Genomic DNA, 16899 nt, shown 5'->3' with positions numbered 1-16899 from the left:
GGGCCTGGGGGGGAGGGCATGGCCAGTGAGGTGGTAGAGAACACTTTACATGTGGTGGGACTTCAGCTGAATGAAAACAGCTGCAGCCCAGGGTCTGATTCTGAGCGTATGTGGCCTGATGCTGTATGAGGGAGGAGGAGAGGGGCTCAAATTGTGCCCCTATGCATGGGAAAGCATGGGCAGAGGCTAGGGAGGAGGATCTGGGGTCTGTATGTGAGTGACAGTGGGTGAGTGAAGGAACTAGTGACAAGGCCCAACAAGTGTCTTCCCCATAGCACTTTAATGCACACATCAACCCACAGTCCTTGCCTTCTGCCTGGGCAAAAGAGGACAGCCCCAGCTGGAGGCTCCCCTGGCTTCCTTGGCCCAGTGTGCCTAGGAGGGCTGAGCCCATGCACATTCCCATCAGTAGGTGAGGGGTGTGAGGATGAAGAGGCGGTCTTCTTCTTTGCGGATCCAGCGCATCAGCTTATGGATGGCACTGACAGCCGATGCCTTGGTCCCCAGGGGGCTGTAGCACATGTAGAGCTCAAAGGCACCTGTCACCTGGAGGAGGGAGCATAGAGTGGTCATCCAGGTTAGACACCCCTTGTGGCCCCTGCCCAGAACCCCAGATTAACCCAGGGCTGCCTTACCCAGGCCAGGAGGTTCTCGTTGGGGCCGGTATAGTAGATGGTCTTGAGTGGGCGAGAGGCATTGTGGGCACGGCTGTGCAAGTACTGGTAGAGGCCCAGCAGCCGCTCCTGCTCCTCTTCACTGGTGTACGGAGCCTCAATCTCAGGGCTGGAGATGGGGAAGTGGGTTCACAAAGAATAACTTCCACGGCCTTCTCTGGAGACCTAGAAAGACCTATTCCTAGCCAGGGAGACTCTGCCATGTGTCCTATCCTCTAAATGCTCCCCCAGGACAGGGCATTATCTCCCCACCACAAATGACTCCCCAGGACAGGACTGGGCCGACTGAGACTGGAGACCTGTTCTCCCGCCACCCCCAAGTTCACAGCATCTTTAGTGACCCTCCCTTGGAGAGACCAATCTGAGTTTAGGTGTCCAGGACAGAGTAACAGGTTTGAAGTAGGAGAAAGGTGAGCTGGGAACCTTTTGGACCAAAAAGGGTAAAGGGAGGACAGAAGCTGCCACATCTGGCCCCAGCCCCTCTGTTGGAGGAGGAAGCAGTGGAGGAGTTCTGCATCCTGGGCTGGACCAAAATGACTCTTAGGCAGAGTTGCTCAGGGCAAGTGATCCAGGAGACCTCTGTTCTAGATTTCTTCTCCCAGTGTATGGGTATTTTGAGGCCTTCTGGGTAATGAAGTACTTAGAGAGGTGTATGCCTATGGGGAGTAGGGTGACAGGGAGTCTGGGTCCCTGGTGTCAGAGTACAACAGACCCAGCAAGTCAGTCCATTCCCAGAGGGGTCCTCAGCTTCAGAACTGCATCAGGGCTCAGGCCAAGCCAGCACCCCTTCCCACGCCTATCTCCCTCAAGCAATATCCCCAAGGCCCTCCCTTACCTGGTGAAGAGTCCTGAGCTCTTCGACTTATAGAGGAAGTGGCGCAGGTCGGGGATGCCCACTTGGGCAACACTGTAGTAGGGTGTGCGCAGTGCCTCCCGCAGCGCCAGGTGGGCTCCGCGCTTCCGCAGGCGCTCCTGAAAGCGGCGACGGCAGTCAGAGACTGCAAAGAAGTCCTCGCGGTCGGTGGAGACCAGCAGCAGGCAGAGATCGGTGTCAGGCTCCAGGTAAGAGATGTGTGCGTGGAAGAAGCCGGCTGCGTTGAATTTGGGCAGGCACACAGGTGTCCAGGCCTCGCCCTCACGGAAGGACGAGGAGGAACTTATGAGGTTGAAGAGCAGGTGTAGGTCGATGGGGTGCAGGAATTGGTCCTTGCGGCGCACGAGCGCCACGAGCTGGTTGCGCGCCAGCAGGATGGAAAAGACGAGGCTGCGCGCACGCGCCTGCTGCAGGCTGGCACTCACGGCGTCGCGCACGGCTGCTGCCAGGGGCAGGCAGCGCGCAGCCCCCATCAGGAAGCTCGGGTCTCGCGCCATGAGCTGCAGCAGGTTGTCGGTGATGCGCTCTGAACCCGAGAGCAGGCGCCGCAGGTCGTAGTTCTGCTTCTGCTGGAAGATGTGATTCAGCTGCGCGCCTGTAAGAAGGCTCAGGATCTGGTAGTAGATGTACAGCAGCTCCTGTGCCAGTTCCTGCGCCGACTGCCGCGTGCGGGCCACCGCCACCAGCACCAGTGGGCTCCGGCGCACGAAGACTACCTTGTAGCCATCTGAGGGCGGGGTTGGGGGAGTAGGGGGGGAGTGGTGTCAGCTTCAGCCCTTCTTTGGGAAGCCCTCTGGGATGGGCCGTCCTCGGAGCCCGCCTTCCTGAGCAGCTTGTCGCCTTTCACATCCTTTCCACCCTCCCTCAGAGCTCTGTACACTGCAGGGGCTTCAGGATGATGAGAAAAACAGCAGCCCATGGCCCCCTTTTCCTGAGGGCTCTGGGCCTGTCCCTGCCACCTGCTTCACAGACTGGTACCAGCTGAAATGTGGGAAGTACTTTAGAAAAACACACATTCTTGTGCTAAATGGCAACAGCTGGGTGGGGCTCGGGACCAGGGATTTTTTTGGTTACCTCCGCAGGCTTCTCACCCTTACCAAGGGCAAAGCCCACGTCAGAGTCACCTTTAGCCCTCACAACAGCTCTATGAGGCAGTCAGTGTTGTTATCCCATGTTCAGATGAGGACCTGAGGCTGGGTGAAGTGGAGGGACTGCCCTCGGTGACACAGTTCATCCCAGCCCCCAAGTCCCTGGGAACCCAAAACCTGTGAATTAACCCTGGCCAGAGGAGCCCTCCCAGTCCCCCTCTCCAGGTGGCTTACCTGCATGGATGGAACGGATGGCGTTCTTGTCAGCCTCCAGGAAGGACACCAGGGCCACCATGACACCCATGGTGCTGGAAAGTGCCTCCTCTGACCCATAGCGGGAGTACACAGGCTTCCCAGCCTCGCTCAGCACAAAGACGTGCTTCTGGTGCAGTCGCCATGCCTCGGCAGCATCCTCCTCATCCCCCTCGCCCGTGCCCTCCCTGGGGGGCTCTGTGGCTGGTCGCCCGGCCGCCCCTGGGGGCTCTAGCCAGTCCTCAGAGCTTCCTGGCAGCATCTCCTCCTGCAGGTCTCGGGCCACACCTGTCAGCTGGGTGCTCAGCTCACTGAAGTCCTGGCTGATCTGGCGCATGTCTGCAGGCAGCGGTGGGGGACCCCCAGCACCCTCTTTGGGGCTCTCCCCAGAAGCTGCCCCATCCTCTGATTCAGTCAGGTCCTCGTAGGAACGGGCATGGACGAACATGGCACCCTCCTGCCCGGCACCTGCCAGCCAAAAGCACTGGTGCTTAGAGCAGTAGCCACTGGCAGACCATCTCACCAGCAAGGTGCCTAATTGGCACTCTAGCTTGACTGCCTTTCCCAATGAAGCAAGCCACTGTTCCCTCCTTCTGTCTGCTACAAATCATGACTCTCTGCAACTTACAGCCCACCGGTCTCCTCCCATCACACCGGGAATAAGACCCAAACCCCTCATGGGTGCAGGGGCGGCTGGTATCTGCCTGCCTCTCTCACTCTCACCTCACAAGCCTTGCCCATCCCTGTCACACTGGCCTTCATCCATCTGCTCTTTGGACACTCTCAACATGCCCCACCTACCTCAGGGCCTCTGCACCTGCTGCTCCTTCCGCCTGGAAGGCACTCCCACCCCCTTGCATGGCTTGCTCCTTGTCACACTTCAGCTCTCAGCAAAGATGTTACTTGGCTCCTCACCTGACCTCCAACCCCAGGCACTCTACCATGTCTCTCTCTTTGATTTCTCTTGTGGCAGTTGTCAGTTATTGTCCTCCTCAACTACAATGGGGTTGACCCTCAAGGTCAGGAACCTGGGTGTTCACTGCTGTGTGCCCAGCACCTAGCCCTGTGCCTGGAATACCTCGTGTGCTCAGTGAATCTCTCTCCCTGGAAGAAGGCTTCCCTGATCCTGCTCAGGAACCCACAGCTCCTAACCCACTCCATTGTAATGGCCCTCCTAGCCTGTGGCTCCCCCAAGGCAGGGACCATGTCAGCCTTTACTGGTTTTTTTTCTTTTGACAAAATAGTTCAACAGATATATTTTGAGTCTCTTTTATGAGTTCGGCACCGTACCAGGCATTGGGGATACAACCGCTATGTGCTCAAAGAGCTCACAATCTCGTGGATGAGAGAGATGGGCAATATATACATAAACAAATAAAATTACAAAATAACTAGTGTTCTGTACAGACCATGGTCAGACCAGGCCCAACTCACGAGGAGGGGATATTTAAGCTGACAGCTGAGGGAGGGAGGGACAAGGAGCCAGGGAAGTACACTGTAGACACAGGGAATAGGAGGAAAGCCCACACTAGCAGCCAATAGCATGGGGCAAGTGATATAGAATGAGAGGAAGCCCGGATGCAGACTGAGCCCGGTTCCCTGCAGTATCCTCAGCACCTGACAAATATCCAGTGAGTGACCAAACACATGCATGAATGAGTGGGAGCAAAAGAGTAGTTGAGAACTGCAATTGCCCTGGAGGTTGCTCTAGCTGTCAGCTGGCTGGGGCTGCACACTCTGCCCATACCTGGCTCCATTCCCTGGGCCAGTCCTGGTGTGGGGCTCTCAGCTCTCTCCACACTCTGCCCATCAGAAGGAGCCAATGTGCCATCAGGGCATTCGTTGCTTCTCTTTCTCTGCATGTCAGCAGCCATCACTTGGGCTCTCCTGTGGGGCAAACAAAGGCATTGTTGAAGGTAAGGGGGAAGGTGCTGTTGGCAGGGGTCATTGGTATAATTAACAGTGGTAAGTACAGGAAAGTGTCCCTCACCAGGATCCAGCTAATTCAAACCTCTGGGGAATGAGTTCTGAGTATTCCCGTCTATAGAATGAAGTATGTTGTTCTTTTTATGATTATAAAAGTAAGAATTCATTATATCTATTCATTGTAGAAAACTTAAAAAATACAAAAAAGTATAAAGAAAGAAGTTAACATTTTCCCATCCTTCAGGATCTTTCACTGTTCACATTTAGTGTATTTCCTTCTAGTCTTTTTTAAAAAGTGTATATAAAATGTAAATAATTTTTTTTTACAAACTGGTAACAGTAGTTAACACTTATTTAGTACCAAGGTAGCATGCTAAGAAGTTTATGTGGATTAAGTTATCTAATCCTGGTCCCTCCTCCCTGAGGCAGGTACTCCTATCAGGCTAGCTTTATAGATGAGGGAACTGAGGCTGAGACAGTTTAAGTACCTTGCCCAATGTCACTACAGGAAGGAAGTGCTGGAGCTGGGAACCGAGACACTTCTCTCTCTTGATATCTTTCACTACACTTCTTACCAAGAACATTTCTCCATTCAAAACTGAGTTGACCAGGGGTTCTTTTTGGATATTTAGGCACTTGCAAAGAAAGAATTGAGTCAGAGCAAACATGCTTGTCTTCAGTCTAGAGCCTTGCTTTTTTCTAAGTACACTTTTGTACTTTTTGAATTTGGCACCAGGGCTTGCCTTACCAATTAAAAACAACTATAGACATGACAATTCTCAGTGCCCATTTGATAGCCAGGACAAACTCAGCCTGATCTCCCAGTCCTTCTGCAGCCTCAGGGCCAGGTGGAGGTGGCCATGAATGGATGCTAGGCATAAAAAAGTTGGATGGGGCCTGCCCAATGGCCGAGTGGTTAAGTTCACACGCTCTGCTTTGGCGGCCCAGGGTTTTGCCAGTTTGAATCCTGGGCTTGGACATGGCACCACTCCTCAAGCCATGCTAAGGCGGCGTCCCACATGCCACAACTAGAAGGACCCACAACTAAAATATACAACTATGTACCGGGGAACTTTGGGGGAGAAAAAGGAAAAATAAAATCTTAAAAAAAAAAAAAGTTGGATGGCTCACTGGGGGTCAAGCCTCTAGGGTCCCCGAATGGCAGGCTGAAGGGTCTTCATTTGGTAGGCAACATATAGTCCACCGGAGAAGGATTCCATGTGAGGCACTGACCCTTTAGGGAAGAGAAATCTGGCTGGATGGGCTAGAAGGGCAGAAGAGACTAGTCAAGGACTCATGAGGTGGCTACTGCAGGCAGGCCAGGGGCCTGGGAGGGACTGATGTTAGTGTGAGCAAAGCAGATCCTGCCCTTGCCCTCTGGGAGCAGAGCCCATAAGGAACAGCCGAGGCCTTGTCCCTTACTAGCTTGCAACCTTAGGCAACGACTCCACTCTGAGTCTGGCATGAAGAAGGTGCTTAAAAAAGCAGATGGAAAGAGTTCTCTCAAACAGACAGCATCACCATCACTAGCATTTGTGTGGCCCCAGCTTGTCTGTGTCCAAGAACACTCTTTAGGACCCTCCTACCAGGCAGCTCATACATATGTACCAAAGAATTTATTTTAAAGGTCTTCTTTGGGGCCAGCCCCATGGATGAGTGGTTAAATTTGCATGCTCCACTTTGGCAGCCCAGGGTTTTGCCGGTTTGGATCCTGGGCGTGGACATGGCACCGCTCATCAGGCCATGCTGAGGCGGCATCCCACATGCCACAACTAGAAGGACCCACAACTAAAAATACACAACTATGTACCAGGGGGCTTTGGGGAGAAAAAGGAAAAATAAAATCTTAAAGAAAAAAAAGCTCTTCTTTTTGTCATCTTTGTTTTAAGCTATGAAATCCTTTCTTCAAGTTAATTTTTTGCAGAAGTTCAATGTGCAAAACAGACAGACAGGGAGGCAGGGCCAGAAACTGGCCTGGTGGCCACTCCTGCATTGAGCCAGGAGCACCACAGAGCAAGTGGGGTAGGGGGGGAGCACCACTGACCAACAGAATCACGCCACACAGAGTAGGACTAAAGGAAGATTATTTGGGAGGACATCTACCTTTGGGATTTTCTAGGCCACCAATCCCATCCATAAGACACTCAAGAGTGATGGTTCCCCATGAGAGTCAGAGCCCAGAAGACCAAGGCATGGGCCATCTTGTCTGACAATGGGCCAGGAACTAAGAGGCTGCATGCCCTCAACAGGAACCTGGGGAGGTGTCCAGAAAGGTCTCCTCTGAAACTGAGACTGAGACCAAGAGGAGCAATCCAAAACAGGCCAAAACAGCCACTGCAATGCCACAGAGCCCAGAGCAGTGAGTGCTAAGGAAACTAGGGCATGCCTAGGTCTTGAGCAGGAAGACAGAGGCCACTTGAGAACCTTGTAGATCATTATTTCACAAGCTAACTTAAAAGCCATAGTGGGTCTGCATTGCTATGTAAAGAGAGTGATCTCAGAGAGATGAGTCTGTCCATGTTCAGGTAGAGGGCAAATTGCTACTGACAGTCCCAGAGTTGTGGCCAGGGCTTCTGGACCTGGCTCCCTGGGTGGCGACCTGGATCCCTGGATGGCGACCTGGATTGGTATGTGTTTTTTTCTGAAGAGAGCATCCAGAACCATTGTTTTAAATGGGAATGCCCTACATTTCTATGTCTACTCACTTTCCCACTCCCCTAGTCAATAACTTCATACCTTCTGTCTCCTCAAATTCCTATCATCTCCTTCTCCAATGCTCACTCTCAGTACTATCAGTGATAAGCTTGCTTTCCATTTCACTGAGGAAACAGAAGTCAGCAAGAGAGAACTTCCAAGATTCCCACCACCACCTCACCTCACCTACCAGACTCTGCCATTCTTCTTCTTACTAAAGATGAGCTGTCTCCACTCCACTGAGATCTAACTCCTCCACCACAGCCCCTCTTGCCTACTCAAGCATATGGCTTCAACAGTTGTCTTTCTCTCTCCAAGATCATGAGTTTCCCCTTCTCAATTACCCATCACCAATATGCTGATGTTTCTTCCATTTTCAAAACACTTTCCCTTGGGTGTGTTCACTCTGTGATAATTTGTTGAGCTATACTTATCATTTGTGAACTTTGCTTTATTTCAATTAAAAAGTTAAAACAAATCTCCCCATAACTCTATAATTCCTCTAGTTACCACCCCATTTTTCTGCTACCCTTTGTAAAACAAACAAACCTCAAAATAATAAATAATACTTGGAGTTTAATTAGTCAGGTAGGTTAGGCTATGCTACGTAACAAATGAATACCAAAACGGTAGAGGCTTTACACATAAAGCCTTATTATTTGCTCACACAAAATCTACTGGTAGCAATTCACAGCAGCTCTCTTCTAAGCAGTGATTCAGGAATCTAGGCTACTAGCATCTTATAGCTCTGCCATTTGGAACACATGCCTTCCATATCACCTGGCAGTGGAAGACAGAGCTGGAGGGTCATGTACCAGCTCTTAAATACTTCAAACCCCAGATTGGATCGAACTAGTCATGTGGCCAGAGGGGCTGGGAAATGTGGGGAGCTCATGGATATCTGGTAATCAAGAAGTGTCTCTTAGGCGGCTGGCCCCATGACCGAGTGGTTAAGTTCGCGCACTCTGCTTTGGCGACCCAGGGTTTCGCCAGTTCGAATCCTGGGTGAGGACATGGCACCGCTCATTAAGCCATGCTGAGGCAGCATCCCACATGCCACACTAGAAGGACCCACAACTAAAAAGTACACAACTATGTACCGGGGGGCTTTGGGAGAAAAAGGAAGAAATAAAATCTTTAGAAGGACCCACAACTAAAAACATACAACTATGTGCCAGGGGGCTTTGGGGAGAAAAACAAAAAATAAAATCTTTGAAAAAAAAGAAAAAAAGTGCCTCTGGGGCTGACCCAGTGGTGTAGTGGTTAAGTTCGCACGCTTTGCTTTGGCAGCCTGGGGTTTACCAGTTTGGATCCTGGGTGTGGACCTGCACACCGCTCATCAAGCCATGCTGCGGCAGGTGTCCCACATATAAAATAGAGGAAGATGGGCACAGTTGTTAGCTCAGGGCCAATCTTCCTCAGCAAAAAGAAGAGGATTGGTGGTGGATGTTAGCTCAGGGCTAATCTTCCAAAAAAAAAAAAAAAAAGTGTCTCTGCCACAGCTTCTCTACTTCTTCTCTTATTCTCTCTTGAACCCATTCCAACCAGACTTTTGCCTCCATTACTCCAGCAATACTGCTCCCATCAAGGTCACCAGTGACCTTCAGGATCATCTCACTTTACTCAGCAGCAGGAATGGACACATTTGATTATTTCCTTTCTCTCCAAACACTTTCTCCTCTTGGCTTCTGGTACACTACTCTCCTTTCTAGGTTCTCCTTCTACCTTGCGGACCACTCCTTCTAAGTCCTCTTATAGTTGAGGGACCCAGAGTTCAGTCCTTGGATCTCTTCTCCGTTTTCATTCAATCACTTAGTGATCTCATTCAGTCTCATGATTTTAAATTCTATCGACACATTGATGATTTCAATTTTTATTTCCAGCATCAATCTCTCTTCTGACTTCTAGAGGCACACACATTTAGCTGTCTACTTGATATTTGCCCTTGGATGTCTTACAGTGTCTCAAAGTTATATGTCAAAAACTGAGTTCCTGATCATCCCCTTAAAAAGTTTTTCCTCCAAAAGCTAGCCCTGATGGCCTAGTGGTTAAAGTTCAGTGCACTCTGCTTTGGCAGCCCAGGGTTTGGTTCCTGGGTGCAGAATCATACCACTCATCTGTCAGTAGCCATGCTGTGGCAGCAGCTCACACAGAACTAGAAGGGCTTACAACTAGAATATACAACTATGTGCTGGGGCTTTGAGGAGGAAAAAAAGAAAAACAAGGAAGATTGGCAACAGATATTAGCTCAGGGAAAATCTTTCCCAGAAAAAAAAAAAAAGTAGCATCAAAGAACTGGAGTGGTGCTAGCAGTCCTATAAACAAGATTAAAAAAAGAAAAAAAAAGTTGTTCCTCCCAGAGTACTCTCAATCTCAGTAAAAGACAATTTCATCCTTTCAGTTATTCAGTGAAAAATCTTAGAGTCATCTCTTATGCCTCTCTGCCCCACACCTCACAAACCAAACCATCAGCAAATCCTGTCAGCTGTACTTCAGAATACAGGCACACCCAGCAAAATGTCTCTTTAGTTAACATTTTCGCCATAGGATGCTTCTTGTTTTTTAATACCCAACTATGGTAGCCAGCTTTCAGGATGGTCCCCAGTGATCCTCAACTGCTGGTATTCAGACCTTTGTGTATTCCCCTCCTACGCTGAGCAGGTTGATCTATGTAACCAATAGGATAATGTGAAAATGACAATGTGTGACTTCTGAGGCTGGGTCACAAAAGATACTGTGGCTTCTGGGGCCTGCCCAGTGGCGCAGCAGTTAAGTTCACACGTTCTGCTTCTCAGCGGCCCAGGGTTCACTGGTTTGGATCCCGGGTGCGGACATGGCACCGCTTGGCATGCCATGCTGTGGTAGGCGTCCCACAGATAAAGTAGAGGAAGATGGGCATGGATGTTAGCTCAGGACCAGTCTTCCTCAGCAAAAAGAGGAGGATTGGCAGTAGTTAGCTCAGGGCTAATCTTCCTCAAAGAAAAAAGAAAAGAAAAGAAAAAGATATTGTGGCTTCTGTCTTGCTCTTTTGGATCACTCTCTCTAGGTGGAGCCATCAGCCATGCAAGAGGACACTCAAGCAGCCCTACAGAGAGAATCTTATGGTAAGAAACTGAGACCTGCAAACAGTCTGTACCAACGTGCCAGTCATGTGAGTGAGCAATTGGAAGCAAATCATCTGGCTCTGGTCAAGCCTTCAGATAACTGCAACCTCATGAGAGACCCTGAGTCTGAACCATCCAGCTAAAGTGCTCCCAAATTCCCATAGGAACTGTATGAGGTAATAAATATTCATTATTGTTTTAAGCTGCTAAGTTTTGGGATAATTTGTTACACAGCAATAGATAACTAATACAACAAACTTGTGTTGATTCAGCTTATGTTTATACAGAAAAAATATATATTTACATCATCAAAATGTGATCTATATTCTTAAAAAAGTAATGTGCCTTTAAAGTCTCAAATTACACTCCAAATAGAACTCATAGGAGATCACTGAGTGCCAAGAAAAAGAGCTTACTTGCATCATGGCTGTTGCAGGTACTGAAAGAGGCCATGATACTGCATTAAAGCAACAAACATTGTTTGGCGATCAAGAGGGAATGTTTTGAGCATTTTATATCCTAACACTATAATTTATTGAGCATATATTAGTTATATATTTTCCCTAGGTTTTAGTACCATTTTAGAAAATTGGGGATTTAGGGTTGATGAGGGAAGCATTATACTTTTTTCCCATTTAAAATAATGGGAAACAGACACTAAGTTAGTGATCCAGATAGAATGTCCAACTTTCATGGAACAGATTACTGATGTTAAGTGGGAAATGCCCATATCCAGAATCTGACCACTTCTCATCACTTCCACCACTACCACATTGGTCCAAGCCACCATTATCTCTCTAGGAGATTGTTGCAACAGTCTTCTAACCATTCCCCTCACTTCTGCCCTTGCCTCATTCAGTCTATACTTCTCACAGGACTCAAAGTGATCCTCTCGAAACACATGTCAGGTCTTATAATTCCTCTGCTCACAACTCTGTAATGGTTCCATCTCACTCAGTGAGAAAGCCAATTTCTTCACAGTGGTGTACAAGGCTCCACTCTGTCTACCCCTGCCCCCATTACTTCTTTGACCTTATCTCCTCCCCTTTTCCTCCCCTCACTTTGCTTCAGCTCAACCACACTGACTTCACTGGCTTTCCTTAAGTATAATGTAAATGTAAATGACGAGCACTCTTTCACTTCAGAACTTGGCCCTTGCTGAACTTTCTGCCTGGACCACATCTCCCTGCTTTTCCCCCTGCCCCCTACCTCACCTATTCCACTGCTTAGTCTAGATATCTAGATGACTCACTCTCTCACCTCCTTCAGATTGCTGCTCAAGTGTTACTTTATCAGAGAGGCCTTCCTGCAATATCCCTGATTCTGACAATTTTCTATATTGTAGGTCACCCTGTAACCTGTCACAAATTTCAGAATGTCAGCTCCACATGCAAGAGGAGTTTAATTAATGTTTGCTAGATAAACAACTTTGGAAGAGAGAAGGTGAAAGATCCTCAGAGAACACCCAGCTATGATGTGGCTTCTGGAGACTCCTGTCTGTGGCAAAGATTTGTCCTTGGTAGCACATAGTCAAATGTTCAGGAACAATGGCTCTGGAATCAGAGGGACCTGAATTAACCTGGCTTGGTTTTATAAGCCTCCGTTTTCTCATCTATAAAATGGGGATAATGAATAGTACTGATTCATTGGGTTGTGGGAGGGTTAAATAAGATAATCCATGTAATTTGGTTACCCTAGCACAGAGTAGGCACTGTATACTCAGTTGCTGCCATTAGCACATCATGATCATTCTTATTTAGCATTCAGAACATGCGTAGTTGCACCTACACACAGATCCAGTGGTCTCTGCCATGTAAATCAGTCCTTTGAGAGTTTGCTCACTCTGAGCCAGGCCATTAGTGAAGTGGCCTGGGAAAAGGTGCTTCTGACCTTGTGAAACCAGGTGGGCTCTGGCCTGAAGTGACCCACCTGTGACGTTGGGCCCAAGAGCTGTCTATTGGCCTAGGACTAACTGGCTATTCATCAGCCATGGAGTTGTAAGAACAGACTGCTGGTTCTCTGCTGCTCCTGGAAGTGTCTCCCAAGTTGAAGTCCTTGGTCTGCCACACGACCCTGCTCTGTGGCCTTGCACCTCTGGCTCAAAGACCCAAACAAGGTCTATAGCAGCTTGCCTAATGTCCTCAGGGCCCACTACCCACTGATCCCTTGTAAGTTTCAGGTGACTGAGCCCAGCATGGCTGAGTGATAGCCAGCATGGTACCCACGTGGAGTAGGGCAGGGTCAGCTTGCAGGGGCTAGTGGACACCTCCTTCACAACTGTTCCCCTGCTACCTGAGACCATGAAGCATCTCAGAATCTCCAAGGCCAATCTGGGGATCTAGCCAGAAGTCCTGAGGAACCAGTGCTCTGGACATTTACTCTGGAAACTAGGCAGGAAGGGCGAGTGACTCACAACAAAAACCACTCCAACCTTCACTGGAACTATAACCTTTGTAGCTGAAGCTCCTAGGAGGCTGGGCCTGAAGCAGTTAAGTAAGAGAGGTCTCTTGGAACCAGTCCCAGATGCTCCCTTGGGGCCCCTTCTCAGGCAGCCTCTCTAGAAGTCCCCAGGGCTTGTTACTTTCCCTAGAAGTGCTCTGTAGTGCCTATAAGCATTGTCACCAAACAAGATGGCTCAATCAGCCGTTCTAGTGTGCCTCCCTCGCTCAAGTATCTGCCCTGGAAGGGGGAGGGCCTTGCAAGCGCCCCTCCTTACTGGCTCCCTACCACTCTTGCTCCCTCTTCTTGCTTAGTGCTCCATCCTGCCTCAACCCTTTGGGGAGTGGTCTATCTGTGAAGATGATGCCAGGATGCATGGCCGTGTGGCAGACAGGGCCCAGGTGAGGCTGTACTGTAGCTGCTTCAGCAGGATGTCTACTCCATGCTGAGAGTATGGCTTGGTACTTTGTCACTGCTGGTGGCCACTCCCCTCTCTGACAAAGGCTGCTCACCTTCCCCAGCAAACTCTAGCCCAAAAAGGGTGGCTCACTGGGTACAAGGGGCAGCTCTGTTATCTAAGCCAGGGCACCCTTGAGAGTAAAGTCCCAAGCCCGAAGGCACTTTCAGGAGCTGCCCCGCTCACCTGACAGTCACCTCTGCCGATCTTTGAGCGGACTTTGCTGACCCAATGTGTGTGCGTTGGGGGGCGGGTCCAACCTGGCCACTGCCCCCCACAGTACTTCGCCCTCCCAGCCAAAGGATGGATTCCAGGCCTCGCCTTTCGTATTCCCCAGGTGGGGGCCAACCGGCTAAGGCACCCAGAGAAACCCAGTCCTCCTACCACAAATGGCAGCGTAGCCTGCAGAGGCCCCTAGTCTTCAAGCCCCTCCCTTCAAGGATGACAGCTCTCCAGTCTCTCGGCGCCCCCAGGCCACGTGGGTTGGCAGTCGGACTCACCTGTTTCTTGGGGGAGGGGCCCAAGACGCTCAGAGATAGCCGGTCACTGCCCTCTGCCGGACCCCCAGGAGGGCACGGATGTCCGGCAGGGCCCGTACTGAGAGCGCAGGTTTGCGGGGCCACAGTACCCTGCGAACGCAGACATGGCCACAGCGTGGGCCACTGCCTTCTCCCACCGTCCCTCGCCCGGCAGCCGGCCCAGGAAGACAGCCCTCGCCGGCCTCTAGCGGCAGAGGCCCAGCTCCAGCCGCTCGGCCCGGCCGACCCGCCCCCGGGTGCATTATGGGAAATGTAGTCCGCCCTCACGGTCGCCTGCGGCTCCACGGCGTGGTTTTAGCCGCCAGACTCGGGCAGAGCCTGGGGCGGGGCCTGACCCGGGTTGGGGATTGCCTCCCCTGGTGCCGCCTTCTCCAGCCTCCCGGCCAGGCCCAGGCGCCTCTTCCGAGCTCAAAGCCCCGGCTGGACCGCAGGCTCAGAGTCTCCGGTCCCTCTGCCGCCGGAGCCAATTAGAGGTTTATTTCAAGTGAGAGAAAGAGACGTTGGCGTTGTTTTCTCCACTGATTGTGGAAGCACAGTGTAAGTTTGGGGGCTGGATAAGTGTCATTAGTGGACCCAGCCACTCTGGCTGTAAAGGATGTAGGCACACTGATTGTTGCTGAAAAACATCCTTTTAGCCAGGTTTTAATATATCAGTATGAGGCTCTAGAACAGTAGTTCTCAACTCTGCACATAGCATGACCTGGGGAACTTAAAAAAACACTAATGCCTGGACACCACTCCTAGAGATTTTGACTTAATTACACTGAGATGAGACTCTGGCATCAATATCTTTTCAAAAGATTCACAGGTGATTTGCCAGGGCAAGGAACCACTCACTTCTCTGGACATTCGTAATTTCCTAGGCGCAAAGCAATAAAAACAGCAGGAAAACATAAAGCTTTCCCAATTTTATTTTTGGAGAACAGTTTAAAGAAGTAAAATTTGGGGCCGCTCTGTGGTCTAATGGTTAAGTTTGGTGCGCTCTGCTTTGGTGGCCCAGGTTCGGTTCCCGGGCGTGGACCTACACCACTGGTCAGTGGCCATGCTGTGGCAGTGTCTCATATACAAAATAGAGAAGGATTGGCACAGATGTCAGCTTAGGGCGAAACTTTCTCAGCAAAAAAGAAAAAATAAAGAAGTAAAACTAGGGATTAACGACAATATTGCTCATGTTTTCTCTGAAGCAATTAAATCACTCTATAGCCTCCTGGTTAATTCCCCCAACAGTTCTGGAATGAAGGAAAAAGCCTAAAACTACTCCTTTGATTCTCCCTGCTGCTCCAAGCACCCCAATGTAGTGTTCTGTTCCCATCTCTGCTCTACACCGGAATTAGGGGAGAGTTCTGCCCCTGGGCTTTTCTCCTGGTCTCAGAAGGCTGCCACTTGGAACCTACTTCCACAACACTGGCCTGTGACTAACATGGTTACAAAGCTGTGGCCGTTCACTAGAAGTGGCTTTGCACAGGGCTATTAGATCCTTGCACATAATTTAAGGGAAGCTTTCTCCTCCCTTTTAGGTGAGAACACATGAAAAATGCCCAATTCCTAAAACTGTCTATCCCCCTGGAAAACAGGTCACTCAGTATTTTCTCTCCTCACTAGCTCAGGAGTACAGGCTTCCTCCCTTAGGGTAAATATCATTTATATAGTTTTGCTCTCATTAATCCTACCATATTACATTGTAAGAATTTAAGCCAAGAAGATATCATATTCTCTGGTTGGTACAGAAATATCCTGGCTGTATTCCATTAACCAGAAGTTGTACCTCATAGAATTGATCTCCAGGGCCAGCCCCATGTCCCAGTGGTTAAGCTTGCGTGCTCCGCTTTGGCAACCCAGGGTTTCGCCAGTTCAAATCCTGGTCTCGGACATGGCACTGCTCATCAAGCCATGCTGAGGCGGCATCCCACATGCCACAGCTAGAAGGACCCACAACTAAAAATATGCAACTATGTACCGGGGGCTTTGGGAGAAAAATGGAAAATAAAATCTTTAAAAAAAAAAAAGAATTGATCTCCACAGAAGACAAATTTAAAGTTTTCTAACATATCTAACTAGTCTCCTCCACAATCTCCATGTTGACCTCAGCGTTTCTTCAAGAGTCTCACTTGCTTTCAAGCACATCAACTCCACCAGATAGCACCATTGTCATTTGGAAGTACTATGTCTACTCAGCCAAGCAAGTAGCCATATATCCCATGTGCTTCTGGCTAAGACTTGTGCCTAGGACACTCTCAGAGGGCAAGTCACTGTGGCTACTTACTAAAACATTTGAAAGTTGTTATTTACAACTCTGTTTTAATCTATCTATTGATTTATATTTGAATATTGAGACAATTCCTTCCTATAGGTCACTTTTTGCTGATAGAATTACCAAGAAATAAATCTTGATCTTTTGGAATAATAATAAATGTCAAGCCCATGATGGGTCTGCTGCCCTGTACAATGCTGTTTCAAACCTTGGGTTTTCCATAAACAACATGCTACCCTGACACCTTTTGTCTCCCTCCAGGGTGAGGGCTCTTCAAAACTTTAGTTTTCTGTTTTGTCTAGGCCCATGATTTTCATGGACACAGTGTTTCATCTTCACAACAGCAGTAGTGAGGACTAGGTGGGGCTGGAGCAAAGATAACAATATGACCTCTTGTTCTTCCCCAGATTTCTTTTCTTTCCTAGCTTTAGTGGACATTTCAGAACCTGAGGTGCTATGAAGAGGCTGTAGCTAAACTGAAAGGCCTGACTGTACACAGAGCCTGGGATCTTTTCCCAGCCCTGTTGCTATCTTGCTTGCGTGACTCGGGGCAAATCCTTTAAGACTCTTTCAGCATCTCCAGCAGTTTCCCCTCATATAA

The 16899-nt window shown here is 49.5% G+C and overlaps 1 protein-coding gene across 1 annotated transcript; it reads right to left on the bottom strand.

Moving 5' to 3' along the window:
- Positions 1-261: 261 nt before the first annotated feature.
- Positions 262-14298, bottom strand: MON1A (MON1 homolog A, secretory trafficking associated). The gene is made up of 6 exons (XM_001915918.6): positions 14009-14298; positions 4636-4775; positions 2871-3356; positions 1510-2275; positions 636-783; positions 262-546 (listed from the first exon to the last, which is right to left on the bottom strand). The coding sequence occupies exons 2-6, from the start codon at positions 4760-4762 to the stop codon at positions 406-408; spliced, it is 1668 nt and encodes a 555-aa protein (XP_001915953.3). The 5' UTR covers positions 4763-4775; positions 14009-14298; the 3' UTR covers positions 262-405.
- Positions 14299-16899: the final 2601 nt, after the last annotated feature.

Source organism: Equus caballus, chromosome 16 (assembly GCF_041296265.1).
Source record: "Equus caballus isolate H_3958 breed thoroughbred chromosome 16, TB-T2T, whole genome shotgun sequence".
Lineage (NCBI taxonomy): Eukaryota > Metazoa > Chordata > Mammalia > Perissodactyla > Equidae > Equus > Equus caballus.
Note: the sequence above shows the minus strand (reverse complement) of the source record. Positions and strands in the feature narration are given on the sequence as shown.

Excerpts from the sequence above, each read along its gene's own strand:
- MON1A (XM_001915918.6), bottom strand. The coding sequence starts at position 4,762 with ATGGCTGCTGACATGCAGAGAAAGAGAAGCAACGAATGCCCTGATGGC. Across the intron at positions 3,357-4,635 it reads GGCCCAGGGAATGGAGCCAG|GTGCCGGGCAGGAGGGTGCC; the intron begins GTATGGGCAGAG and ends TTTGGCTGGCAG. Across the intron at positions 784-1,509 it reads AGCTCAGGACTCTTCACCAG|CCCTGAGATTGAGGCTCCGT; the intron begins GTAAGGGAGGGC and ends CCCCATCTCCAG.